This window comes from Pinus tabuliformis, chromosome J (genome assembly GCF_031772625.1).
Source record: "Pinus tabuliformis cultivar Carrire ecotype Pingquan chromosome J, CPIR1, whole genome shotgun sequence".
NCBI classification, from domain to species: domain Eukaryota; kingdom Viridiplantae; phylum Streptophyta; class Pinopsida; order Pinales; family Pinaceae; genus Pinus; species Pinus tabuliformis.
In genome coordinates, this window is record NC_142295.1 from 1,091,170,756 (window position 1) to 1,091,184,740 (window position 13,985).

The 13,985-nt window shown below is 37.1% G+C and overlaps 1 protein-coding gene across 1 annotated transcript in view; it reads right to left on the reverse strand.

Annotated features, from left to right (window-relative positions):
- LOC149230832 (uncharacterized) overlaps positions 1–13,511 on the reverse strand; it is a 37,785-nt gene extending 24,274 nt beyond the window's left edge. The window contains exons 1-8 of the mRNA XM_089379060.1: positions 13,214–13,511; positions 11,277–11,385; positions 11,025–11,099; positions 10,874–10,904; positions 10,569–10,651; positions 10,092–10,124; positions 9,506–9,584; positions 9,328–9,380 (exon numbers count right to left, since the gene is read on the reverse strand). Coding sequence (XP_089235186.1) covers positions 9,328–9,380; positions 9,506–9,584; positions 10,092–10,124; positions 10,569–10,651; positions 10,874–10,904; positions 11,025–11,099; positions 11,277–11,297 — 375 coding nt within the window. The 5' untranslated portion in view covers positions 11,298–11,385; positions 13,214–13,511. The remainder of the gene's footprint in view (positions 1–9,327; positions 9,381–9,505; positions 9,585–10,091; positions 10,125–10,568; positions 10,652–10,873; positions 10,905–11,024; positions 11,100–11,276; positions 11,386–13,213) is intronic.
- Between the last annotated feature and the right edge of the window lie 474 nt (positions 13,512–13,985).

Here is a 13,985-nt window from a genome sequence, read left to right on the forward strand (position 1 = left end):
TAATGAATATGGGCACTTCAAGGGGAATTGTCCTAAACTCAAGAAGGACAACAAGAAGAGAAAGGAAAGAAATGAAGCCCATGTCACCGAAGAAGTAGAAGAACCTAAAAAGAAAAGATAAAGAAGGAAGAGGTGAAAGACCTTTACTATGACTGAAATAACATTATATACTTGGTTCTTTTCAGGTTGTCGAAGATAGCAGTCATGATGGAAAGCATCACAAGCATGATAGGATGCATTGTAGCAGAGATTGAGATGACATCATCATAGAGGCATGGATAGATAACCGAAGTAGAAGCAATCACCATGATAGAAAGGAAGTAGCTCGTGGCATCTTCATTGGAAGCATAGAAGGATCATTGAAGTAACACGGTGAATAATTGGAGAAAGTCATCTAGCAAGATGGGAAAAGAAAAAGAAATCATTATATATCATCATCATTAGAGAGAAGCATTTGCAGAATGAGGATCATCAAGATCCTCCATTAGAATCTTTGTTAAAAGATTCACCTCTACTTAGAAGAAGCGTCACATTCCACCTGGTGTGGAATCCACAGTTAAGAAGGATGATGATATGATGACAAAGATGTGCAGCATGTCAGGTTGAAGTATTTTCATCATCAAGCAAAGAAAGAAAACTAAAGGAAGTCAAGATGGCCACATGAAGGAAGAGGTATGTATATATTTGGTAATAAATAAATAAAGTCATGTCATCATATGGTTGCAGATAAAATGGGTAGAATGCTCTATCTCATGAGCACGATGAAGAAAAATCTTCCTTTAGAAAGATACGTGAAGGCATGTAGACAACATGCCTTGAACTCTTCTACATATTGACAAGATGAAATCAACATAATATGACCTCATGGAGAATATGAGGAGGTTGCCAACTATGGTTCCTGTGATGAAGGAACTATGTATGGAAGATCCTATAGAAGCAATATGTGAAAAGGTTGAAAGAACAGTTCATGAAAGATATAGTCACGTAAGATATGTAATCAACATTTGATAACTAAAAGGATTAGCTATAACATCTCCATGAAAAAGGTATGAAGACCTTAATATGTACGTTGGAAAAAGGAGAACCTTAGTTATATATGTCTAGGAGATGGATTCATATAATATGTGAAAGGATTATGATGTTACAAGAAGCCGATGTCATGAAAAAAGGCCATCATAAAGAGGTAACTTTTGATTTAAAGTTCATTTTGAGTTTTGAAAGCATCTGGTTGGGTTGTTAAAAGGCTACCGAAAGAAGTGTTATAGAAGTTCAACTAAGATTGGATAGAAGACGAAAGAATGATGACTTGGATGAGGTAGTTGTATGAAGAATAGCCAGATGATGACAAAGAAGGTCACTATTGGTTCAACACTATGTTTCATTGAAGGGAGGTGATGAAGAAGATGGTCAATGCCCTACAAAGAAGAAGGCTCCATGATGAAGAAGTTGAAGTTCATGACATGGTGCCAAAAGGAGGAGCCCTACAAGCAGCTGATAGTAGTACCATGATCTCCACCTAACTTCAAAGGGAGTTGTTGTTGGTAACAAGTCCCTTGTTAAGAGGGAGCTTAGGTATATTCCTTTTATAGGAATGAGTAGATTCTCCCTAGTTGAGAGGGAGAGATAGACACATCATTCTTGCCTTCATGTTATGAAGCAAGAATGGAGGATTGGGTAAGCATTCGAGATTGATACCGATACTCTTTGAGGATGAGGCAGGGCATCCAAATAGGTAAGAGTAGTCGAAGACGAAATTCCATGAGGATGTGTTAATCCAAGATGGGAATGGGCCTAGAGGGACATACCTTGTGAACATATAAATGGGTTAAATGCCTTGAGAGACGATGATGAAGGTTTCTATTAGTCATTGTCTCCCCAGAATTGTGCTTTATTCTTGTGGAGAGATAGAGTTGTTAGTCAAGGCCTTGTTATATGACAATGCTAGTTGATATGATGAAATGCACCGATATAAGCTGATAAAATAGCTTATGAAATGGCTTACCAATCCGACTCTTCTTATGAGAATTCTTCAATATGAGAATGTCCAAGTACCTTGTATGGATTATCCCTAGTTAAGAGGGAGTGTTGAAGCATGTAACTAGGTTCGGTCTTCATAATATCTAATGTAATCATGATTTCATGTATTTGTTGTAAAGAGAAAAAGAAATTATATCATTATTATTTTGTAGAATGGGTTCCATGCTCAAGATCATTTTATTTATAGGTCAAGCACCCATTGAGTTCTTTTAGGGCTTTGTCATAAAGTCGAGGAGTCAAAGATGTCATTGTCATATGTAAAGACCCTATTGGGCATATTGTATCATGTTAAGAGAATTATTGTAGTCTTAAAATTTGTCAAAGTCCCTCCAAGACAAGTCAACCTAAGCCAAGGCCAAGTCAGCCTACAAGACAAGGATAAGTCGGGCTCATGAAAGGGTCGTTCGACCTATATATAAGAGTGCCATCGACCTCATTTGGAGAACACACAAGTTCGATCACAAGAAGACAAGGAAAAGAAGCCGAAATTCTAGCGAAGAAAAGGAGACCTAAAGTAAGAAGAATCTCAGATTTTAAGGACTATTTTGGGCTTAATCTTCCCACACGTGTGAGGAAACTAGGGCTTCCTAGAGTTGCAGCAAGACCAAATTTCATAATTGTCAAGATGCTAAATTTTAGTACTTAGAAGGTCTACTTTGGTAGCCGAGTTGTCAAGGAAGAAGAAGCATATCAAGCGAAGGAGAGAGAAGATCATTTCAGTAACTATTCGATCCACACGTGCGAAAAATCAGAGATTGCAGGAAGGGCCGAAAATTGTAGTCCTATAGCAGTGACTGAAATATGAAGCAGAGGTTGAAATCTGAAGTATTGAAGCAAGTTTGATTGGCATTGACTTTGTAGAAGAGAAGCTCATCAAAGGAGAGGTTGACTTGGTCTTGGAGGGGTCTTTATCAAGAGTCTTAGGTCTTGGAGTTCATCATTTGAAGGTTCTATAAGAAGAGAAGAATTCTTATGGGTTTTCCTCTCAAGATGAAAGGTTTTGGCCATAGCTAGCAACCTACATTTTGTGTCCTCATGTCTCATTGATCTTCATAGTTTGGTAATTGTTTGATGATAAGAACACAATAATAATCAAGTGAAAGAAGAACTAATAACAAGTACATCAAGTTAAGTAAAAGAACATATCAAAGTAAGAGAAATCACCTAATCAAGTTGCCCCTAGATTTCTCAACAACTTCCAATCTCAAGGTTGTTGGTTTAGTTGTTGTGTAAGTGTAACAACTTCCTTAGAGAGTTGCTCTGGTGTCTTATTGGTCCAATTCAAACTTAAACAAGTCACCATTGATTCTTCATGTCTTGCATTGATTCTTCATGTCTTGCGTGAACTAAGGATAGGCCTCCGCTACTCCAGATGGTGGTTGATTGATGGCAACAAATAATTCACTACTACAATTGCCAGACCTTGGCCCTACGACCCTGTCGGCGGTCTGCAACCTATGGATAGAACCCTCACACGCCTCGCTACCTTGCTGCTTGGCTCAAAGAGGACCTATGCAGCCTTACTTTTCTTAACCTATAGTTATGGCTCGAGTGCACTATAGACAGAGAAGATCTTGCTACCCAGAAACTTGTGCCAGCAACTCTTCTCACAAAACACTGCCATTGTTCTTGAACTAGCGTTTGTTAACCAAAAATAACCCCAGAAATCTCCTTCCTTGCTAGCCAAAACAAACCCAAGTTGCTCCAAGAGAATACACTGTAACAAAACAGAGAAAACAAGGTGGCTAGCTAGGGTGGGATCACCTCCACTGAAACTAGAAAAAGGAAAAAGGGATTTTAAAACCCTCAGAGCTGCAGCTCAAAAGAAATAGAGATGTTCCAATCCAAATCAATCATGATCAAATGATTCTAACTCTCTATTTATTGTTAATTTTGGATAACAATGGTATGTTCTATGCTTGCAACAATTACTTCAATGTCTTTATATTAACCCAATGATAATTTCCACTCAATTTCCAATAGCAATCACATTAACCATTAATCACATTGATAGCAACTAAAGATAGAACATAAATAGTAAAATGCAGAAGACAAGCCAAGAAAAGAGAACACCAATATTTGGCTAATGCTAGGGGAAAACCCCACAAGGGGGAACCTGTAATCCTTCTACTTATCTATTATCAATTGTTCAACAGAGAGAGAATCCAATAATGTACAATGATGAAGTCAAAGTCAAAGTTGACTTGACAATAAGATGATCCAATACCACTGTCAAAATACCAAACAAACAACCCTGTCAAATCTGCAATTTTTGCTTCTAGTCAACAGCAGCCAAACAGCCCTAACCAGTGGTCAACGCAGCAACAAAACAGACCCTTAGGAGCTCGGTCAACCTTGGTCAAATTCAGCCTTTCCTCCTCGTCAAAGTCAGCCCAAAACAGTCAGTAAAACAACTGTCAAACTTGGTCAAATCGAAGTCATCCATGCGGTCAATGCAAGTCAAAACCCAGAGGTCCTCAATTTTTGTGCCAATAAATGCAGCTTGGTCAAACAGAAAGTGTCCTCCAAAATCCAAAAATTGCAGTCAAATCTGGTCAAAAGAGCCTCGATCAACATTGGTCAAATATGGTTGAAACAAAAAGTCAACGCCCAATCAAAGATGCCTCCTGAAATCCACATGTGTGAGAGAAATAGGTTGTGCCCGCAACTTGCACGACCCAATAAGATGATTAGAGAGATGATTTGATGAGTTGTGATGATGCCAAATGAGGTTTGAGGTCTCACTTATTTAAATGAATCAATGAGGGTCAAAAGAGATGTATCTTGGGCTTCATGAGCCAACATGATGGTATGGTCGACCTTGACAAATTGCATGTGTGGGCTTCACTTCAAAAACATATTTCTCCTTGTCCAATTTCAGTGAACCTTAGGTCAATTTTGGTCCTCTCGAAAAGAGGAATTCAATGCAATAATTATTTTCATCAAATAAGCTGACCAAAGTGGAATTTGGCCCTATCTGCACAATTTAACACTCCCTCTCAACTAGGGAGAATTCCATTTGCCAATATCTGACTATCGATCATCATGCCATCCTGTCATCATGTACCATCTTTGCATCCTGTCTCATCTTTGCTAAAGATTGATATAGATAATAAGAAGGATCACTCGAGAGTGAGTCACAAGACCTTGCCACTCTCCACTAACAAAAGTCAGTCCCCATAACCAGGGGTAGAACCCCAATCATACTTGATCTTGAATGATCAAGTTGTTGAACATCATGCATCCTAGACATATGGAGTACGGCAGTAGATGATGCATCCATCTGTAGTGTTATGGTCCCTAACCACTTTTCCCAACTCATTAGCCAAATGAGAGGTACTTCCCAAGAGTCCCAGACTACAAGGGTAGATTGTATGTTGGGGCATCCGCACGAGAAGGTGAACCACTCATCATGCTCATATGCCATTGGAGAAGGTGAACCACTCATCCTATGCATATATTATCAGTCATATGGGAAGGTGAACCACTCACCCTATGCTCACATATATCATCATGGGGTATCACAAGGGAAGGTGAACCACTCACCCTATACACAACGTACCTATAGGAGAAGGTGAACCACTCACAAAAGTCAGTCCCCATAACTAGGGGTAGAACCCCAATCAGACTAGATCTTGAAGGATCAAGTTGTTGAACATCATGCATCCTAGACATATGGAGTAGGGCAGTAGACGATGCGTCCATCTGTAGTGTTATGGTCCCTAACCACTTTTCCCAACTCATTAGCCAAATGAGAGGTACTTCCCAAGAGTCCCAGACTACAAGGGTAGGCTATATGTTGGGGCATCCGCAGAAGAAGGTGAACCACTCATCCTACTCATATGCCATAGGAGAAGGTGAACCACTCACCCTATGCTCACATATATCATCATGGGGTATCACAAGGGAAGGTGAACCACTCACCCTGTACACAGCGTACCTATAGGGGAAGGTGAACCACTCACCCTATGGTCGCACATAGCTCCAAGAAGTACTCTAGGCCCCCAAGAGCTCCTAGAGCTCAATGTCCAACTCAACTGGGACCCTCATGGGAGGGTCCTTCCATGACTCCCAAGTCTCTCTCAGAAGGCTAAGAACTTGACCTTCCCCAACGGCTTCGTAAGGATATCTGCAACTTGTTCATTTGTTCTAACGTGTTGGAGCCTTATCATTTCCCATTGTACCTTTGATAAAGTGGTACCTAATATCAATATGCTTAGAGCAGTCGTGGAACACGGAATTCAATGTTGGTCAAATATGGCTGAAACAAAAAGTCAACGCCCAATCAAAGATGCCTCCTGAAATCCACAAGTGTGAGAGAAATAGGCTGCCTGCAACTTGTACGACCCAATCAAATGATTAGAGAGAAGATTTGATGAGTTGTGATGATGCCAAATGAGGTTTGAGGTCTCTCTTATTTATATGAATCAATGTGGGTCAAAAGACATGTCTCTTGGGCTTCATGAGCCTACATAATGGTGAGGCTGACCTTGACAAATTGCACATGTGTGGGCTTCACTTCAAAAACATACTTCTCCTTGTTTGATTTGAGTGAACCTTAGGCCAATTTTGGTCCTCTCGAAAAGAGGAATTCAATGCAATAATTATCTTCATCAAATGAGCTGACCAAGGTGGAATTTGGCCCTAGTTGCACAATTTAACATTTATAGATTCCTCATGGGGTTTTTCTTCCTTAATCTAATGTAAGGGGTTAGAAGTGTAGCCCCCAATTTGAGCTTTTTGCCCCAACGACCCCAAAATTTACCCGATGTTGCCCCAAAACATTGGATAATGGGTTTCTCCCTTTATCAATGACTATAGCCTACGAGATTGGATAGGCTACTTCGTCCTCCCTTGCGAAATTAATCGATAGGGTCCATTACAAGATACACTCACTCTATTCCAACAAATTCCACTACAAATGCAGAAATGTGTGGTTGCTGCAAAAGAAGCAGAGGAGATTGTTCGGCTGACGAGGAAACAGGTAAATGCTACTCCACTTTTGATTGAAAACACTTTTGCAACCAAGTTGGCCAAGAATCCTGGATTCCATGATCAAACCAAGCACATCAACACAAAGTACCATTTTATTCAACATCATGGAGAGGCCAAGGCCATTCAGCTGATACATTGTTCCACAAGTGAGCAAATTGCAGAACTTTTCACCAAAGCACTTGGAAGAGAAAAGTTTGAAAAGTTCATAAATATTTTTGGACTTACAAACACTCCTTCAGATTAAAGGGGGGGGAATTTTACATCACTAATCCTTGGGATTATGGTATTGTAAAAATAAAATTTAGGAGGAAATGAAGAGTCATAGGTAAATATGGACAACTATTTAATGCATCAAATTATTCATTTCTGGCCTGTCATTTTCTACTCCAGTTTCTTCAAATAATAATTACTAGACTTAGGAATATTTAGACACACGATACCTAGGCTTAGTTATTAAATTGATGCCTTCTAATGGTTATTTCCTTGCATACATTCTACTCTTAATTTTCAGCCATAAGGCTTTTTGTAGCATACATTTAGGAAAACCTTTAATCCTTGAACTTAGATGACATCATGCCCTCCTTGTGAACTGTAAATGACTTCATCAACCCAAGGAAAATCTAGGCACAAAACTACTCCTCGTCCATCCATCCACATATAATTAAAAAATAAAAAATAAAAATAAATAAAAAAATTCCTAGCATTTTTCCCTTTATTTATTCTGGAAATTGGATTTTAACTTTCTGTTTTGAATATCTTCCATTTTCAGAAATTTTCATTTCCAGTAAGACAAATTAGTTTAAGATCATCATTTAAAGACCTCAAACTAGAGTAATTTTGATTTTTGGGAAGTTTCAGCACTTTATTGACTTTAAAAAAATTATTTTCGACATTGCACTTTGGCCTACAAACCTTACTTCGTACCTTAAATTAGGCAAAACTTTATTAAGCATTTTGGAATTTTGATTTTATTTCTATTTTACACTGCTTGTAATTTCCAGCAACTAGTTTACTAGTACTACAGAAAATTTCAATAACCATAATCATTTTGACTTTAAATACATCATCCCCAAATCTAAACTAGAGTCATCTACTTCATATTTGCATTCAAGAAATTTACTTGTATTTTCTGTTTTCTATTTTCTGCTTTTCCAGCATCAGATTTAACGGAATCAAAAATGAAAAATGAATTAAAAAAAAAAAACAAAAAACAAAAAACAGATTGCATTAATGTCTAGATAACAGCATTTCTAGATCTTAAATTAGACTCTTTTCACTTATAAGGCATTCTGGAATTCAACTTCTTGAGTTCTGTTGTAATTTTCTGCATTCTTGCATCATATTTGATTCAGAAATTGGAATTTCCAGATTCCATCTGAGCATTTGAAATTTAATTTCCAGATGATACACTTGCTCAAACTTTATTTCTTAGCAAATCTGAAAAGTACATTCATGATATCATCATTTCAAATCAGATATGTAACAAGCCTAAGCACTTCACTCATATCTATGTTATAATAGACTGGCATCTAGTTTGTAAATCTGAAACAAACCTCGTTAAAAACACAAACCTGATTTCAAACTAGACTTGATTTAGGACCTTGAACATTTCATTTCACACATTAAACTTACCTTAGGTAAGCCCCTCTCTTGTGCTAGAGAAGAGATAGCGTAAAGTGAGAGGAAGAGTTGATGTGGTGACAGTAGGCAGCTTCCTAAGTTCAACTTGGGCTTGCACGTTGGTGGTTGGGCCTTTTCCACCTCGGGTGCTAGTTTTGGTTGCAAGAAAGTCAAAATGTAAAATTGCAGCTTACTGAAGAGAATTGGACTCAGCTAGATTTCCATTATCCTATTTGATAATTTACCACTATAAGTGTATCCAACCCCTGTCTAAGGATGTCATCAACTGACTGATAAACCAAGTGATCAAAAGGTACCTAATATACATCTGAATAGTATATGGATTGCCAAGGCATTCCCAACAAATTATGAGTATAAGGCTTAACAAATGACATTGTCCTCCATGATTACCACGTGCTTGTGGCCTTCCTAAGTGACAAAGGTAGATAGGAACACTGACAACCCAATACATGGTAGAAAATAAATTACAATACTATAGACAAATTCTTAAAGAACACTTAGACAGGAATTCTAAGGAACAACAAACGGATGGATCCTCTGAATAAATAAGAACGTTATTTACTATTTGTATCTAATATTTATAGCTAAAATGAATTTTAGCAAACATCATTGACAATAACAATTACTATCATGAAAGAAAATAATGCTATATACCTGTTCCAATGATGCCCTTTCCACTCGCATTGACATCCCCAATGCCCTTTGATCTATTTAAAATATAAAGACAAACCATAAGAATCATGTGTTGTTGTAAGATGGTAAAGTCAGGACCATGCTAGAGTTTGTACAAAGATCACTAGAATAATAATCTTTTCAGTGACAGAAATCATACGCTTTTTGCCATTGATATGGTCCAGATAATTTGCTGAATCCTTTACTACACACTCACAAACACTGCAATAATATCCAGCCTGCGAAGCAATTAAGAGTAAAGTTTAAAATATTAAATATTGAAAAAGCTGGGTTATCAAACTCAAAAGCAGAAGACCAATGAGCTGGTTAAGCAGCATCGGTTTTCATTAAGATCCAAAACATCTAAATCACCGACTCAACACTTTGAAGAAACCCCAGATCTTGACATCTAATCTTCGTTAAATGTTTCAGAAAACACTCATGAATAATGCTTACAGTCATGAACTGGAGATCAAGGGAGTAAAGAGAATTATGACAGTTTCAAGAGGGTCCCAAAATTAGAAATTTACAGGTCATGATGTTCTTTAAATCAGTTATAAATACTGTTCTCTTTATTCAACTTCATGATTTATGACAACACAAAAAGAGTATATGTCAAAAGCTTAATAATAGAACAGAAATAATAAAATAAAATAACTGGAGCTTTAAAATCACAAATTAAAAATATTGGCACTTTCCAAACATAGTCTCTTCCCATTTAAATGTTGATGAAATAAACTGCATACCTGCTGGCTCAGAGGGGCAACCGGAGTAACAACCTGTGGAGAAGGGGAAAACATCATCAATTACTTTGGTGCAAGGAAAAATCTTTAAATTATAATTCAAATTTTGTTTTGAGGTTTTTATAATCGATATTCAACTTAATTAAAGCAATAGGAGTTTGAATCATAATGACTTTCAGAATGTTGAAACTTATAATCAAGGCTCACCCATCGTTGAACCTAGTAATCACATGGCAAAAGCTTTTAAATAAAAAAAATACAATCGTCATAAATGCTTGCTGGAAAAGTGAAGAATATTCAGAGTCAAAAAAGCACCAGAAGAGCTCCTACATATATTTACCCTAGATCTAGATAGCATTATTAAGATCCATGAAAATGATGCTCTCAAAAAGCTTGAATTAGGTGAGACAGTGAGGCGCAAATTTCCAAATAGCAATCGAAAAACATGGGCCTATAAAGAAAAGGCAATTAAAAACTTACTTGTGTCTTCCCCAAGCGAGATTCCAGATCAACTTCATAGTCACGATGTTTCAAGGGTTTTCTTTGCACGGGAGGAACTTTGGCTGCACATTACAATATTTCTATGGGGTTAAATGTTGAAAGATGATTGCATTGAATATAGAATATGAGACATTATTATTTAAGTCATAGAGTCTCATAGACAATGATGCAAGTCCTAAAAAAAATTCAGAAAATAGAGATATGCATTAAATTGAAGTGCTTTTTACAAGATAATGTAACAGAAACGAAATGTAACAATCATGTAATAGCCTGGAGTTTCAGACCTTTGGGTTTCAACCTTCCATCTTCTTCGTCCTGCACACCCGCATGTCAATGATAAACAAATCACAAGTTTGCAAAAGTCTCACATAAAAGGCAATTGCATCTCTAGACTATGAAAATATTTCAAAAGCACAATAACTGATGTACACATACAGCTCGCTCACGTGCACGCTCAAGGTACTCTTCTCGATCCCATTTCCTTCGATATGTATTATCTACACTATTGACCTGTGCACATGTACATTAGCATTTACAAGAAACTATTAGAGCAACATTATCAATAAAATTTACTCCCTATCAAACAGCAAGATGTCACTAGTTGAATAAGAAGAGAATGACGAAGGATATCCTTCACTGTTACATAAAGACTTTGCTAACAATTTTTGCACCATCAGTCATACTTACATGACTGTTAGGTTGAGCCATACCACCAAAGCTAGTTGTCTGCCAAATTTAGCTTCACCAAAACGTTGAGTGCTTCAGATCTTTACATCATAATTTTAGAACTGCAATCCTGCACATATTGTTCAATTTAAAATAGTTGTATATCTCTACTGGATGAAACTGCCAAAACACAGCTTACTATGACTAAAAGTAAAATATCAAATCACGTTGCAAGTCATACTCAATCATCGAAAATATTCAATTTGTCATGGAAAATCTGAAAACAAATGTCCATGAAGCATAAGAGATGCACACTATAAATAACGGTAATTGTTTCAACGAGGATTTCCAGTTTGAGGAAAATGTCAATTTTAATAGATTTGAAATTGTATATATTGATTTACTTGCCCTGGGGTCTGTATATGATAAATCAGTGTAATAAGGGAAAAGACAGTGCAACAAGTATTTTTTTTTAAGCAATGATCACTTCCAGAATCAGAAGATAATCAAAATTGCTAATAACTTCAATGGTTTTGGCATTCCTCGTTATCAACTTATCTTTGATGTTAAATTTTTATAAGCTTTTCTTTCAGAGGCAATATTCACCACAATTGATCACTACACTCAACATTCAAAACGGGGGTCTGCCCAAAAGGTCTGGTTTCAGAAAGTGTTTGGCAATCATGGTAGCAGAATTCACCATGCATGATTCAGACTCGTATCATACCTGGCTTAGTGCAAACACTTGCTGATAGAAAAAATTCAAGAAACCCTACTCAGACTTGTCGGAGTTTTTCGGACCCAGAGTGCTTAACCCCGCAAATTTTTTGGAGTGAAATACAGAACTTTCCAAGTGGTTTTTATTTGCCAAGGTTTTTACGAGTCCAAGTCATATTATTTTAGATTTTAATAATAATAGTAATAATCTAATTTAAAGTCAGGACCAAGTCAGATACTAAATATGAGACCCCTTGTTTGTGGGACAAGTGACCACGTGCAGAGATTTCACTGCTAAAGCCTGCAAAGGCCTACATCCTCCACCCTTCATACATACTCTACCTTACTAAAGCACGGGTTCTAAAGTGTACTTTTTCAATAATCCAATTTTAATGTAACATCCAAGCCAGACAGCAATTTTATTCATGCCTCACCTATAGTCGCCGGACAGCAATTTTATTCATGCCTCACCGATAGTCGCTGGGTGAAAATTGAGTAGTTTTTAAATTGTTTTATTCGCCGAGCTTTTGAGAAGTCGAACTCATACTAAATTTCTCCTGCTTTGTTGATTTTCGATACTTTGGTCGCAATACTTTTGAAAGAATTGGCTGATAGCTACAATGTTTCCGCAGTAACTTCTCCATAAAAGCAATATTACTAGTGCAATACAATGGGGTCTTAACAGTGTTCGCAGTTCATGGTGTTTAGTATTGCTGTCAATAGCCTTATGTTGTGTCCGACAACTGAACCCTACAGACAATTACAATTAGGGAAATTCTGAAGAGAATGTTTAATTTTATACGTTTTTCATCCATGTTTCATAAATGCAGATGCCATACAAAAATTTATATAGTTTGAGTTGGGTGTTCTCCTCAAATATTTCAGCCGTAGAAGGTTTTAACTTTTATTTCCAAAGAGTTGCTTTCAGTTAGGATCTTCTTCGACAAATTCATTTCAATTAGGGTTTTTTTTTCAAAGCGTAAAAAAATTGCAGGGTATTGCTTCCGATCAGGCCATTTTGAAGGATTTTTCTTTTGTTGAATATTTTTAAAATTCAGGAAAACTTTTACTCGCATATTTCAGAGTTTGATGGACTCTGTAGAAACTCCTCGTGCAGTATATGCAATGAGGATCACATTCATTAGAAATGAAATTCTATTCTGAAAATCCACGTAATTTCAAAGTGGCATCGGGGAATGAAGCTGTTTCGCGAAATGAGGATTAACGAACAAGACACTCACCGCGTAAATTGGCTTCTCAGAATCGTAATCGGCAAATGCTTTCCTCTCTCCAACTCAAAGGCGTTCCCTTCATTTATAGCAAATCCGACATGGGCATGAGCAACACAGTCGACGAGGCTTTTGGAATAAATAGCCCTCTACTCCAAGTAACCCAGAAAATGAAATCCCGTGAGACTTTTGCAGGGTAAAGCACAATCTATGCCCCTTGATCTTCAAAAAGATGGGTGTTAGGTTGTTTTGCAGTAAGCACAATTTATGTGAAAATTTATGCTGCCTTTCTTCAAACGTATTGGTGTTGGGTTGTTTTGCATATACGAGATATGATTATATAATTCGAATTTTTTTAATCAAATTTAATTGCCCTAATGGTGCACTTCTGAGGACTCGGCTTATATTCTATGTTGCCAAGTTAATCTCTACCGCTATTTGTGGAGGCTCACTAATGGAGTGTTTTTTGGAATCGAGTTTTTTTTTGGAGTCGAGGTGGAGGAATTGTTTGGATGGCCAAAAGTGGTTGGAATTCGGACAAAAAAATTTCAAAAAATCTTGCAGTAGCACTGTTTGAATCTTGTTTTTGATGGTGGAAATAGATTCAGCACCATCAAAAACTTTTAGGACACCCAAAATATTGAAGTTTGACAGCTATAAGTTAGATTTAGAAAAATTCCCACCGGATTTTATCAAAATATGGTCGGAATTTCCATGATTTCAGGGCAAAAAAGCACTTTGGTTAGACTATGGTGTTTTTTTTGGGCTCATTGAATTTCATGTG